General features: G+C 34.4%; 1 protein-coding gene across 4 annotated transcripts in view; it reads left to right on the top strand.

Moving 5' to 3' along the window:
- HnRNP-K (Heterogeneous nuclear ribonucleoprotein K) overlaps window positions 1-15,133 on the top strand; it is a 71,232-nt gene that overhangs the window by 43,462 nt on the left and 12,637 nt on the right. For all 4 annotated transcript variants that reach the window (XM_065358194.1, XM_065358195.1, XM_065358196.1 and 1 more), the window contains 4 exons: window positions 520-620; window positions 4,345-4,401; window positions 5,106-5,149; window positions 8,765-8,843. In XM_065358194.1, coding sequence (XP_065214266.1) covers window positions 520-620; window positions 4,345-4,401; window positions 5,106-5,149; window positions 8,765-8,843 — 281 coding nt within the window. The remainder of the gene's footprint in view (window positions 1-519; window positions 621-4,344; window positions 4,402-5,105; window positions 5,150-8,764; window positions 8,844-15,133) is intronic.

Genomic DNA, 15,133 nt, shown 5'->3' with positions numbered 1-15,133 from the left:
TTTTCGTGATCCATCCATTTTGAAGCCGTTGGTAAAGGAAAACTGAAATTGCCATTTTGCTCGGAAAATGTGTTTGAAAAGATTTTTTAATGACCCTGCAAGTTTGAAAATATTATTGTTTGAAACGTATTGAAAGTAGTAATTTTGGTAGCTACGAAAAAGCAGCATATTCAGTCAAAATTTAGAGAAAAAGGTTTGTGAAAATATGGAAAAATTCGATGACGTAAAATATTTTTGAAAAGAGAGGGGAGTGTAGATTTTAATGAAAGTTTATGAAAATTTCGTAAAAAGGTGCCCAGTGAATAAATGACGGTAACTCGATAATTTGGAAAAATTGCTTGAAATTTTGGTTTCTTCACCAGATATGGTCAAAGAGATGTTATATGGAGTAATTTTAAGGGGCATTGACCTCTCATTAAAACTGTTACTTTTTTCTCATCTTATACTGTATGAATATCTATGCCACAGTTTTGACTCTGTAGTAATAATTGTTCGTTTTTCTTATGTTTTGTTCTATAGAAGTCATGAAGAGATTTAACGATGGATTCAGCGGCGGACCTCCAAAGCGTTCGAAAATCGGCCCCGATGATGTGGAAATACGGATTCTTATTCCTAGCAAGGTATGTGTACATATTTGTCGTTTTATTATATGGGTAAAATTTCATCATTAAGTATTGATTGATTTTTGTGAGAACAATTTGTGGTTTGTCAAATGAAACGTTCTCATTCATAAAAATTTTACATGATCTAGTACATACGAGTACTTTATTCAGCATTATTGCCAAAAAAAAAAAAATGACTTCGTTGTGAGGCATGGAATAAAACGAATTCGTTCGCGTTCCCTACACTCGCCTTTCCATTCTCTCTCTCCCTCTAGCCGGTTCTGAAATAAAAAAAAATGAAATAATTTTTCTCCCGGTCTCAAATCGCGGATTATATCCGTATACCTAAGGAATACTACTACGAGACGTTGAAAGCACTGCTTAAAAGCTCGTGTATTCGGCGGATTTTAAAATGAAAATGAATTTCATACCGTTTCGTGTACCTATTCGCTCTGACGACTATGCTAAGCCATCGAAGCACGAAGGAAGGGTGCACCGGAGCTAACTCCAAGTATCCGTATACAGTTTTGAATTTGGTTTGTTTTCGCGTCGAGTAGGTATACAAATAGTGCGACATTTGTGTCGACGATGACGTGATATAATTCGGCGGCGACAGTTTTATTAAATTGGGGATACGCGGATGGGAATTGAAACGTGCGTCGTGAGAGTCGGCGAAAAAGACGGAAAACGATCGTGAAAAACCGAAGGGATTCGTTTCTATGTTCCTCTTTCTTCGACCATTTTCCTTCTTGCTCAAGGTGATAATAATAATGATTAAAAAGGGTAAAATTAAACGACGAGGAAAATAGAGAAATTATACGTAGGAGGAAGAAATAAAGACGAAGATAAAAAGAAGAATTTACAAATTCAAAATTCAACTCGACGGAAAATTTTTCGCTTTAATAATGATTTACCTGCGTGAAAAAGCAGCATTGAAAACGATGAGACGAGGGTAGGGTATACGTTATTCACGGACGATTGAATCGTTTCGATTGCAGTGGAAGAATCGACGAGCAAGGTGTAATGAGCAGGAATGATATTGTAACTTCATTCATTCGAAATGAGTTGCTTCGATAATTTACTCGAAAATATCACGGTTTTATTTTTCACGTCCTTATTCGGTTTGTTTGGCATTTTATGTCTGGCTGATTTTTTGATGCGGTGATCAGACGTGTCGAAATATTGCCAGCTGGATTGTGAATTGATGGTGAAATGTTTAGGGTTTGTAGAAGAGTCGTCTGGCTTGATTGGAAATTTTTCAAACATTTTCATGATGTTTTGCATAATTTTATCGTGTTTTAACAATTATTTTGATGATATTTTGTGTAGTTTTTCAGTTTTTTTACCATCTTTTGAACAGGTTTTCCCTATTTTAAACTTGTTTAGGTTGTATTTTGAACTTCTTCATTTCATTATGAACAATTTTTGTAATTTTTTCAATGTTTGAATAGTTTTTCTCAATTAAAAATTTTTTTGCGTTATAATTTAAAACTATTTGATTTCAGTCAAGTAATTTTTATGATATTTTGGGCAATTTTTGTGATTTTTTATAATTTTTGAAATATGTATTTTTTCCCTATTTGATAATTTTTGCGTAGTATTTCAAACCATTTCATTTTGTTAGTGCAATTTTCTGCGTCATTTTAAACAATTTTTGCGAAATTTTACAATGATCAGAGACATTTTTTCATGGGTTGATATTTTTTTCAAATTTTGTTCAATTTGTAGAGTTTTTGTAATTTTAAATTTTTTGAAAATTTCGAACATTTTTCATAGCTTGTATTTCAACCAACACAAGTCATTTTGGTAATAATTATTTTCAACGACCGGAAATTCAAAATTTTTCCCGCGAACTTGAATTTTGCATCTGATCTGTCTTCTCTTGAAGGTTTTTTTTTGGTCTAAAAGGAGAGACTGAATGGAGGTCAGAATCGAAACCATCATCATTATAGATTATTTACTCTTTAATGCCCATTTTGACATTTTTCCACATTTTGAATTTTGAAGCCCCCCCCCTCTTCTCCTCTCAAATGATCATTTCTAGTCTGGGAGTGGAATAGAGGTCAGGATCGAAACCAATGTTCTAGATTATTTGCATTTTAGTGCCCCTTTTGAAATTTTTCCACATTTTGAATTTTGAGCCCTCCACTTTTCTTCACTCAAAATGCTCATTTCGAGTCTGAGAGTGGAATATAGATCAGGATCAAAACCAATACTCTAGATTATCTGCATTTTAGTGCCCATATATTGAAATTTTCTCAAATTTGGAATTTTGCCCCCCCTCCTCCTGATCTCTTTTCCTCTCCATACAAGCTATTTTTAGGTTTGGGGGCAAAACGATAGTTTCGAATCCAGCATTCTAGATTAATTGAACTTCGACACGATATTGAAATTTCCCCAAATTTTATAGATTTTCCCCCCACTCTTCATGAAACTATTCGGTATCCGGAAACAAGGTGAAAACTAAGGTCTTCGAGTACCCGAATGAATCTGAAATTTTGGCATTTTTACGCTTTTTAACTGAAGTCAATATGATTTTTCACCACTTATTGTGCCATTAGTATCTTCATTTAGCCCATTGACTCGCGTGTGCTTACTTAGAATCCTGCGATTGTTCTTTTTTGTGAAACTCTGTCGTGTTTTCAAAATTCAGTAATTTTATAAATGTACATAATTGTTTCTTTGGAATATTTTGATCAACTCTTGCGTCGAGTATTCATTTGGTCAATTTTTACGTCTAATCTTTGCTCTGTATGTGTTGATGTTTCGTCTCATCCCCCCCCCCATAAATTCATTCAATAGATTTTGCAACAAAAAAAAAAAAAAAAAAAGGTTTGGAAGCTGGCAGCATTTTGTTTTTGTTGGTTCTTCGAGTCTATTTTACAAACAATTTTTGTCAACGAAATTCAGGAAAAATCTACGAGTACTGAATCTTGTAATTTCTTACTCGACTTTGATGGCGATTTTAAAAGGTGCTCAGCCTGTATACAGTTTTCTTTTTGTCTTTCATTCGTCTCGCGTGACAAAAGTATCTATTTCGTAGTTCTTCTTTGTCCTCGTCGGTCACCCACTCGTGTCTGACTTCAATTTAAAAATGATCTCAAATTTCACGACGGACGGAAGCGTCCGTATTTCATTTTAATTTTATGCGGTTTGCGGTGCAAAAAAAATGAAAGAAAATCCAAAGATACTGTTGGTTTTCTGCCGAAGTTGGTCGTACAAAGCAGTAATTTTTCAATTTTTATACTTTTTTTTTAAAACGCGTGTTTTTATTTTCGAAAAACCGCGAGTAAATACTTAAACCTGTGTAACGTCGTCGTAGTACGCAGGCTGCGTACAGTTTGAAAACTCGTATCGTATTACACCCGACAGGGTATAAGATGTTCGTCTTTTAAAAGCCTGTTCGAAACGTAGGTCTCATTTATTTAGGTACGTATAAACGTCGTGAAGTAGACAGGGGGATGATGTAACTGGTGAAGGGGTGAGGGAGGGGGTCGATGTTGCCTATATGCGTTTCTTTTAATGGTGTAAATTTACTGTCAAAGTATAGTATACTAAGCTATATGGTATAAGGTACTATACTTACACAAATATAAATGTAGTTGCAGTAGATAAAATGGCAGTATAAGAATATATGGTATCTTGTGGTTGATGTGTCTATCTGTCTTATCTGTCTGTCTGCCTGACTGTGTATCCGTGTACGTACGTGTATATTGATCGTGCATTTATGGTGGTGTTTCAGGTTGCTGGATCAATTATTGGCAAAGGAGGCGGTAACATCGCAAGATTAAGAGCAGACGTGAGTATCGTAGAATAGTTTATACATATGAGTCTCGTAACGCGTTAGCGTTCTTTCTTTTTTTTCTGTAGACCTTTGAGATAGAAATCCTCTCGACTTTGCGTAGAGTTGGAAACGAAGAGATAAGTATAGGAAATAGGATAAGAATTTAGTGGTAATGATTTGCAATTACGACGCGTGGAACAACAATATTGTAAAAATTGACCAAAAATTTGAAAAATAGTCAGCTCAATTTTCGAGTCACGATTTGTGTATTTTTTTTATCTCTCTCTGGAAATAGTATTCTTTGCGTCGTATTTCCCTAATTGATAAGTTAGTAGCGATGATTATACGTAATAGACTTTTTCTAGGATTGATTTGATTTTTTTTTTCTTTTTTAATAACCATGCCAAAGAAATTAATGCCATTTGGTAAACGTTTGTTCTCTCCCCATATACATGTATTGCTCTGTGTCTGCGTCCGTTGCCCTGTCACACATATCGTCGTAACCCTTCGATTTACGAATACCACCACCACCGCCATCGAATACGACGCACTGTGAACGATGTGACCACAACCAATATCCCCGTCCAACGCCCGACCCGGCCCACGCCCATGGCCTTTCAACCGGATGCTCTACGTGTGCGTGAATACGCACGGAAAACTACCACCTCAATCACCACCACTCGTTGGCAACCCTTTGCCCGCCCGTTTAAAATAAGCAGTTTGTGGCGAAAGTCACTGTCCCCGATTGCCCTGGGCCAGAACGGTAATAGCTTATTTCAATTTTTTTATACTTATAGACTACTCTTATAACCTACATTCTGTTCCATATAATTTTCATACAGCGTTTTTTATTGTTTTTTTTTTATTTATTATTTTTATTTCTTTGCGTATGTTAGAGTTTTTTTTTCTGTTCTTGTTGTTGTTGTTGTTGTTGTTAATTGTTGATGATGTTGAAGAAGATGTTGATGATGATGTTAGTTTTATGTAGCTATTCTTTTTATACGTTGGTTTATTTTTATTTTTTTCAAATTTTATTTATTTTGAATTGATGCAAGTTGATAGAAAAATCACCTTGAAATTGAGAGGTCGTTCTATCAGAAAGTATAAAAGTAATTTGCATCGAGTTTGAATTTTTTTTTTCAATTTTTCGTTTTTTAAGCACAAATGAGTTTTGTTTTGATTGAAAAAAATAATTAATTTATTGTTAATATTGTTGCACTGTTTGCAATGAGTTTTTTTTTTTTTTTTTTTGATTTTGTACGTCGTAGAGATTTGTTGTGTATACAAGGTGTCCTGGATTAGTTGACGAATATGCGAAAAAAATTGAAAATTCTTCGTTGATGGAATTTCGACTCGATAATTTTAGGAGGGGGAGGGGGAGTGGGAAGGAGACTGGTTGGTTTTGGTCGTAAACGGAATGATTCGAATGTGATCTGATTCCTTAGATGGACTGAATAGGGGAATTTTTAACGTTGAAGTCAACCTCGCTCGTCGTTCTTTGCTCGTATCAGGCTGCCCAGTTTCGTGCTATTTGTGGTGCAATTGATTGGGTATGTTTTCGAACTCAATAATGAAGGGCCGCTCAATTTCTGGAAATCTGGCCGAAATTTTGGAGGCATGAAAACGGGGCATTTTTCATTAGATTTGCCTGAAACTATGATTTTCAAGTATGATTCCTCTTCTCTCTCCCTCTCCAACAGTCGAAAAAATATTATATGGTGAATTTTTCCTTTTAAAATGTTTCTAGCGTTTCCAAGAATCAAAATCGTTTCGATTTGTACAAAATATTACTCAAAACTTCTTCTACTCCGACAAGTTGACTCTTTGAATCGATTATTACAACTTTCAGGCCTACCTGGAGCCTCCAACAAAAGTTGATTTTTGTTCAGAAATTTTAAGTCGCTTCAAAAGGCGTTGCAACCGATTTCGGCTTCTGGTAATGTAATCCTATCATGAGTTCGACATTTCAAATCGAGTAGAGTCGATAAATGGCCATTCCGTGGTGAAAAAAAATTCCAAAATCAACTTTTGCAACCAATTTCTACAAAAAAAAAAAAAATGTCTACTCCCTAAATTCTACCTTTTTGAATCGATTTTCACCGTTTTTGAGCTAATCTAGAGCTCCCAGTAAATGTTGACTGTCCTTCAGCAATTTTAAGTATGCTAATTGGCTTCGACAGCACGTAAAAACACAGAACTCTTGAAAAAAGTTGTGAATTTTTAATTTTTGTACCCTTGCAAATCAAACAAATGATGCGTCATTTTTTGTTATTTTTAACCATATTTGAGGTCCTGACAAGGATGGAAGGGGAGTACTGAAAAGACGTGTCTAAAAAAAAAATTCAACTCGGCATTCTTGAAAGCCTACTTACTGGACGAGGTATCACACGTAATTTGATTTTTTTTTTTGGAATTTTGTCCATTTTTGGAACCCTGGCGGTTGAGATTGGGGTAACGAGGGGTCGTATCTGAATAGTAATCAGATTTTCGAATTCAGCACCCTTGAAACCTTAACAAACGATACGGTACTCGTTATTTTCAATTTTTTAGAATTCAGACCATAATTTTGAGGGGAGGGGCGAGAATGGTCAAATTATAATATTCTATCATAAGTCATTGACCTTTCTCGAATCAAACCATTTGCCGGACTATCCGCTGGGTTGATTCGAAGAAAAAAGGTCCAAATTACCTGTGCAGTGTGCACTTATGTAATGGATTTTCTTTTTCAAACTGTAGCCTAGTCAGCATTTTTCAGATACACGTATTTTCCCATTAAGTACGTATAGTTGGTGTCGTATTTTATCGTTGAGACGAGCGAGGCGCGTATTTTGTTATTTAATGAAAGGCTGTCGAGAAGCGAAATCAAAGGCTCCGCGCACAACAATATTTCATTGATGAATAGGTACCTGGTACCTTATTTTATCGGTCTTCTCTGTCTTTTTTCTACACTTTCTGCATAAGTCTGTCTCGGTTTCTTTGTTGTGCTGTTGTTTAAGTGGAAAAATCAATGGTTGCGTATTTACCCTTCTTTATCCTAAAGATGGTTGTACCTATTCGCATTTTGTTCTCGAGTATCTACCTAGCCTTTCGGCGGGTTTGTTTTTGTTGATTACTACGATTTAACAATGGCAGCCTCCTTGAGTGTGCTGTGGTTGCTAAAATAATAACGCAACGCAATCTAGAGGTACGATTATCTTCATTGTACACAATATGGACATCTTGTTTCCTATTCAATCTACGCATTGACTTTCATACAATACATTTATGTACACTTGCCTACAATATTACCTACCGCCTACACAATTACCTCGATCGACCACGAAAATCCAAATACATGAGCACTGAGGTGTCAATACACCTTGTTGTCTGTTCCTTAAATAAGCCAACTTTGTTTTCATATTTCGAGTTGGGGGGTGTGAATAACTCCCTTTTTTTGGTCTATGGTCAAAAGAAAATAAAACAAAGGAAGCAAACGTGTATTTGAATTGAGGTTTTCTTACGTTTCTCTTCGTACATATGAGAAGGGAAACGGAGGAGTGTCGACGAACGTACTTGTAGTTGTGTTTGAAGAATGATCAGGGCTTGATAAGGCACGATGAAATACTCGTTCGGGTATTTTTTGGTGATTTTTATAAGGGTCTCGTGTCGTGCCTTTGTATGTTAACCCCTTTGGTGCTCGGTATAAATCTAACAGATGAAATTTGGAAATTTTTATCGCTACGGTATCTGTGTCGTTAGGCTCCTAAAAACCCTTCCCAGCATCAAAAACCCACGTAACGCCTCCCCTGCGAGTCCTTCGAAGAAAAAAATTCATACGCAAATTCCTTGACATCCTCTCCACAATTTCCTTCATTTTAGGTTACCCTTGTCCCTCAAACTAGAAAAATAATCCCTGTCGAAACCATTTTTTCTCCATTTTAAACCAAAAATCTGAACGACAGAATGAAATATTCGCTCTCACAAAAAGTCTTCAGAATGATTCGAATCGATCTTTTGTAGCTACGATGCATTTAAAGTTTTGAAATTCCATTCGTCAGATTTTTCCTGATCACAAAAGGGGTGAGTCGAGAATAGCTTAGATTTAAGTGTGTAAGTAAGGTCGGCGATAGACATCTTGGATGAATATCGCAGACTTTCAGATTTAGGATTGTCCTTTAAGATACCCTTGTTCGTTTTCTGTTATTTTTTTTTCTCTTTAATGTTAAGTAGCCTATAAGTCGAGGTACCTAGATATTTTTCTTCTTTACCTGTCCGAATATTTTTCTGCGAGGTTTCGACCCGTCACAAAATCATATTTATTAAGACGACCATGTAGTTGATATCTAATTTATAATACCTAATTGTAATATTAATTTTTGCTTTTTTATTTTTACCACAGTATTTTGACTGTAATTTCTACGTTTGAGAATGCTGTCAATGTTATTAACGAAGTTTTGCCGAATTTGGAAAATTCATCGGTGAGTAGAAAAGTACACATAATGTAAGATTGCTCGTTGCTATAACTTGTGTTTGTTGTTGTTGTTTTTTCCTACCCAAATAATATTCTTGTTTTACTAACCGCGAGTGTTTATGTGTATAAGATGACGATGAACATTGTGCTCTTTTTATTGTACGTATTACGTTCGAGTATATGAGTAATGAGTACTCATATTATGGGATGTATTTGATATTTTTATTTGACGTTAATCCGATTGCTGAAGAGTTGACTCGTATACTTGAAGAAGCAGTAGCGTGAAGGATTACTTCGTTTATCCTTCGCTTATAGAAGGTGGTGATAATTTTTATAGGATTGTGTCATGCTACGGGCTATAGTACACAGTGTACAAGTGCCAGCTGACGTGTACGTGTCAGATGGATATCGTGACGAGTTGGCGAGTCATCATTTACAGAGTATGTTATATATACGTATTTTATTATGGAGTGTATGTGCTTGTGTGGTACACTGGCTTGTGTATTTGTTCAATCGATGTGAGCTTGTGTTTGTTATGAGGTGTTTTTCGCCAGTAACGAGGCAACTAGGGTGGAAAGAACTAGGTGCGAAGAGTTTTATAATGGGGTGAAGGCGACTCAGCGAAGGTATACAGCGCACAGTGCGGTGAGATTATTGTCGAATTCAGCACAGCAGACGTGGTGTATTAGATGGCTGTTGAGAGGTCGCTTCGTTTCGTCGTCGCCGTTGAAAAATACTGTGTATTTTGAATTTATCACGACCGAGGCACTTGAGAATAATTTTTAATGAGTATATTGTTTTGCCAAAATTTGATACACTCGAGAAAACACGACGATTAAGAAGTTAGAAGGGAGCTGGCTAGAGAGTTCGTCATTTTTGTGGATTTTTTAGCGGATAGTTGGTCGTGATAATTAGTACGAATGTGCCATGTGCTTTTTTAATTAATTTGGAAGCGAATTTCAAGAAATCAAATTTAGTGGATGCATAGAAGAAATGGATCACGATCGTTGAGATGCTTCTCGAATCAGGTCGAGCTCAGTGTCCTGAATTTCGAAAAAAAAAATTGTTCAAAATGAGTTTTAAAAAATAAAATATCGTTGTCGTCTCTTGAAGAAAATCGATGAAAAACTGCAAGGCTCGAGAAAAAAAGATTTAATCCAGACAGTAGCGAAATATCTCTGTTTGGGCTCTATGTAATTATGTAGCACATTTTTGGACCGATGGAAACCTTTTTACGATAAAATATTTTTGTCTAATTTTCAAACTATTATTCCCTCAACTCCATTTCTGGGCCAAAAAAATCAAATATAAATGGTAAAATTTGTTGTTTTTCTGCAGAAGTAGTGTCCCAAAATTTCATTTCAAGTCAATCATCAGGAATTCATCCGGATTTTTTATTTTACAAAAATTTGCTAATTTTATGCCTGCTTACAAATCAGGTTTTTTTTTTGAAAATTCACAATGTTGTATCTTGAGAATACGTTTGTCTCGACAAGTTTTATTTCTGAATATGTAACTTTTCTGTGATTTTAATTTTCATCAATAATCAAATTCGAGCTTTCCTAAAAAAAAAAATCCAATTTGAGCTGTACTGTAATGTTTGCTTGCGGGCCAAAGTTTCCCAAATGATTGAATCTGCTTCTTTCAAAGTTGCCAAAAAGTCTTGTTTCTTTTGTGATTTCTTGCAAAAAAAAAATCCAAGAAGTCTATTTTTTTCCAAAATGCTTTTTTTTGGTCAAAATTGAGAAAAAGTATCACTTTTTTGCCAATAATTGAGAAGAATAAGTAGTGTTGCTTTTTGTAAAAAATTATCAAAAAATCTCGTTTTTCGCTAAAAACAAAAAAAAAACAACTTACCTCGCCCCTCCCCTTTTTGTGTACCTTAAACCAAAAGTTGAGCATTTTTGCAAAAATTACCGATACGTCTCCCTTTTTATCAAAAAGTTGCAAAATATTCCAGATTTTTTGACAAAAATTGCGAAAAAATGTTACTTTTTTGCCAAATAATTGCCAAAAGTTCTGCTTTTGCAAATATTGCAAAAGTTTTGTATTTTGTAAATTTATTGTCAGAAATTATCGTTTTTAGCAAAATTGCTTCAAAGTTTAACTCTCGGTAAATATAGTTCTTTGCTTGTATTCTTGTATCTCGCTTTATTTACGGGAACATAATCTATCGCGAAGAATACGTAAGTTGAATTTCGAGCTCGAATAAAAAGCATCCCTTTTTTTTATGGAAATGAAGACCAGCAGGGGGTGCAGACTGTATAGTCGAAGGAAGGGATCAATACAGCTGGTTATCTCGCATTGAAGTCGAATGAATCTTCAATTATTGAGTGAAAAATTCGCGTTTTAAATGAATTATCGCTTTTGTATGCACGATTCAGGTTGGCAAATTGAAAAAACAACACAGCAGAGAAACGAGTTAGATGCCTAGAAAGAAAGAATCGCGTGATGTAGGCAGAGGAGAGAAGAGGAGTTTGATCCTCGAAAGCTCGTGTTGGCTTTTATCCTTTGAGTAGTGTTGTTCTGGACACGTTTCGTTTATAGTTCACCTCGTTCAACTTTTCGGTCAACTTTTCCTCTTTTTTTTTCGTGTGCCGGTGTATGTTTGACAAAGTGTAACGAGTGAGAAAAGTGTCTGATTATTGATCGGTGCTGCTATGAAGAGAATTGTTGGCGCAGTTGTGGATATTACAGATTTAGACCTCTTTGTGCTAATGAAAGCTTGGTACCAGACTCGAAAAAGGAGTGAGCATGCGGCTGAAAAAACACGAGTTGAAAATTTGTAATATACAAAATAAACAAATGATGCATTGGAAGAAGAAAAATGGTGGTACATATTTACGTACGTGATGAAAATAATGAAATTTTAGACACGTGTTCGTACCTATCAGGTGACGTTGATTTTTTTTCTTTTCGCAGACTTCCGAAATACTTATCGGATTGCGGTTCTATAAGCGCAAAATGAAATTTACTTATTTCGCGAAGAAAATTACGACGATAATATTTTCTCGTTGTAGGCAATCTTATTGATGTATTGGTCTCTACGGAGTACGGATTAACTTCTGTGTGTCTGGAGGACTTGGATTTTTTTCCCAGTTTTTTACTCTCGGTCATTTGGTTGCTTTGAAATCCGTTCGTACGAAGTTGTCGCTTTGAAATGTTCAAAGAAGCTGCGTCTATTTAAAGCGATTTTTTTTTTCCTCGATCGAATTAAGACGTTGAAAAAAGAAAACGGGCGTGAAAAAATTTCAACGAGATTCGATTCGTTTTACGTTTTTTTTTTTTTGAAAAGGTACCCTTCTTGTCTACGTTTTCCATTTTATGTACTATCCGGATCAAGATGGAAAACGAAGGAAATCCACTAAGTGAAAAACTCGCGAAAATTTCTTTTTCTCGGGTTAATACATCTGCTCGAGTATACGATGTTGATACGAGATGGTTGGGTGTTCTTTCCACTTTGAAATGTGTTATAAATTTCAATTTTCATTCGGACCTTGTTCGCCTCAAACGTTTTTATTTCATTGTGAACTTGAGTTAGCTGGTTGTTGTGTCGATGTAACGTCGTTGTATTTTAATCGGGGCTGTGATTTTATCGTCAAGTGGGCGAGTTACGTTCGCTAAGTTAATTTTCATCGGACATCGGGATGTTTTAAATTCGCACATACGACCTATCCGATGCTCGAATTTGTTAAACGACACGACGTTTTATTGTGAAAAGGGTCTGATTGTTGGAATATACACATACGAATCACTCTACCTATATGTTGGTAGTTGCTTGAAAGTCTTCATTCTTATTTTTCCTTTTCCAGCTAATACTTTTTTTCGCTGTATTTGTACGTGAAATGTGACCTTTGTGCGTATGTAGGTGATAAAGTATGCAAAGCAGTAAAAGTCAAAAGGTTCCACTGTATTTGGGAAATCATTTATGTTTATTTGGCGCGTTAATTTGAAGTATTTCTGGGCTTTTTATTCAATTAGTAGGTTTTTAGAATGTCGCTTGAATTTGTCCGACAGAACGTGAATAGTTCCACTGAAAAAGGGTGGGAGGAGGGGGATAAAAAATTCAAAGATTTTGAAAAACACGATATCGATACCGAAATGTAAGTTTTTAGGATGCTGATTTCGGCATTATGAATTATTTGCCCTACAGGGCTACTGACGAATAATGACGTCATGAGGAGGGAAGGGAAGGGGGTTCTTCAAAAAGATAAAAGCTACCTGAAAACCCCGTATTTTGACATTGAAAATGCATTTTTTGAACGTTTTTTATGAAAGCTGGTTTTGATTTATTGGTCAAACTGTTATTGAAGAAAATGAAGCCGCAATTATCGTGTTCATCGGAAAAATAGAACTGAAATAGAAGCTACGGAGCTCTAATCTTAATTTTTCGATTCAAGACTCTGAAACCGCTTTATAAAGCTGTCTACTTGAAATGCATTAATTTATTTGTTGTTGCCCCAACGTTTGAAGTAATTCTGTTTTCCCAGTTTGTTCTTTTCGATTCAAAATCATAAATTTAATTTTACTATATCATTTGAACTAATGTTTAGTTTTTATTCGTCCATAATAATGCTAATTAATCTGCTTCTCGGTTAATTAGTTTCGCTTGTGGACTACAGTAAATATTTTTACTACTACTTTTTTCTTCATTTATGTGTTGTATTAATGAAGTATATTAGTAGTATAAATAACATATTTTCCAGTTATACCGTATTCAATAAATGAAAATGATTTTGGTAATAGTAGGGCTCGCACTCGGTAACTTTTCAAGTAACCAAGTGACTACCTATAGGTGATAAAAGTCAATTTTGATTACTTTTTTAAAGTTTCGGTTACCAAAGATACTTTTTTTTTTACGAATTTTTAATAATTTGATTTTCCCGTAAGTACAAAGCAGTGTTTTTTGCTAAAATTGTCAAAGTCACGTTTTTCGCCAAAAATACCAAAAAATCTCGCATTTTGTCAAAATTGCCTACTAGTCTCATTTCTTGCTGAAAATTGTCGCATTTTCGTAAAAAATTCCAAAAGTTGCCGTTTTTTAACTGAAGTCAATAAAGCATCGTTTTTTTGACAAAAATTGCGAAAAAGTATCATTTTTTTTTTTTTGGTAATAGTTGCCAAAAAATCCGACTTTTTGCGTCTCCAAAAATTGTCTAAAATTCTCGTTTTTTCAGAAATTGACAAAACCTTGGTTTTTTAGCAAAATTGAAATTGTCAAATTTTTGTTTTTTGACATAAATTCTAGCTTGGTAAAACTGCTAAAAATTTTCACTTTTTTCCAAAAATTATCTAGATGAAAAAGTCTTGTTTTTTTGTCTGAAATCACTTTCTGACCGAAAATTCCCAAAAAGTTCTTCTTTTTCCGCTAAAATTGCCAATGTCTTGCTTTTTGTCAAAAATTATCTTTTTCTAACAAAATTAAAAATATTGTTTTTTGCCGAAAAAAAATTCCAAAAAGTTGCTCTTTTTTCCATAAGTTATCCAAAAATCTCATTTTTTGACTTTCTTCCCAGAAATTGTTAATGTCTTGTTTTTGCCAAAAATTGCCTTAAAATAGGAAAAAAAATAAGATTTTTTCTTCTTTGAAATTTTTTGCTCACGTTTTGTAACCTTTTTTGTGGTTACTTTTCAAGCTTTTTTTGGCAATCAAAGTTATTTTTTTTAGAATAAATTTATTTTTTATTTTTGAGAAAAGGTTTTAGTATAAGATTTAGAAAAATCTTATTGGTGATAATTGGAATATTTTACGAATGCATTTTTATTTTTTGATCTCTTTTTTAGATAATGTAGATTTTAAAATTGTTATTTTTTGATTTTTTTCAAATTCTGTGGGTAATTGAGTTATTTTTTTAAATTTTTTTTCTGAGAAATTTTCCACGTTTATTATTGCAGTGCATTTTAGTCAAAAAGTCCTTTTTTGACTGATTTACTGTAGAAAAAAAAAACTGTAACTAGTCCTTCAAACAATGTTGATTTATTTTGTACTGAGTCCCCCCACCCTAATGTAAAAAAATATTAAAAAATCAATCAAAAATTCCTGAAGAGTTGAAGTGAATGAAAAAATGAAGAAATACATCAATTTTTTCGTTTGGTCAATTTATGGGTCTATACAAAGCCCCCCAGGATTTTAAAAAACTTACAAAAATTTGGAATATAGAAATTTTTTGTAAAAATAGATTGTCAATGGAGGTTTCTGTATGATAAAAAGATCATCTTAAAAATTGAGAATTTTCAGTAACTTTTTTCCATCTTTTTTGATTTTTTCAACCTTGAAAAGAGCCCTCTGGGTAGGTA

Source organism: Planococcus citri, chromosome 3 (assembly GCF_950023065.1).
Source record: "Planococcus citri chromosome 3, ihPlaCitr1.1, whole genome shotgun sequence".
NCBI lineage: Eukaryota > Metazoa > Arthropoda > Insecta > Hemiptera > Pseudococcidae > Planococcus > Planococcus citri.
This window is presented reverse-complemented; position numbering and strand designations above follow the sequence as displayed.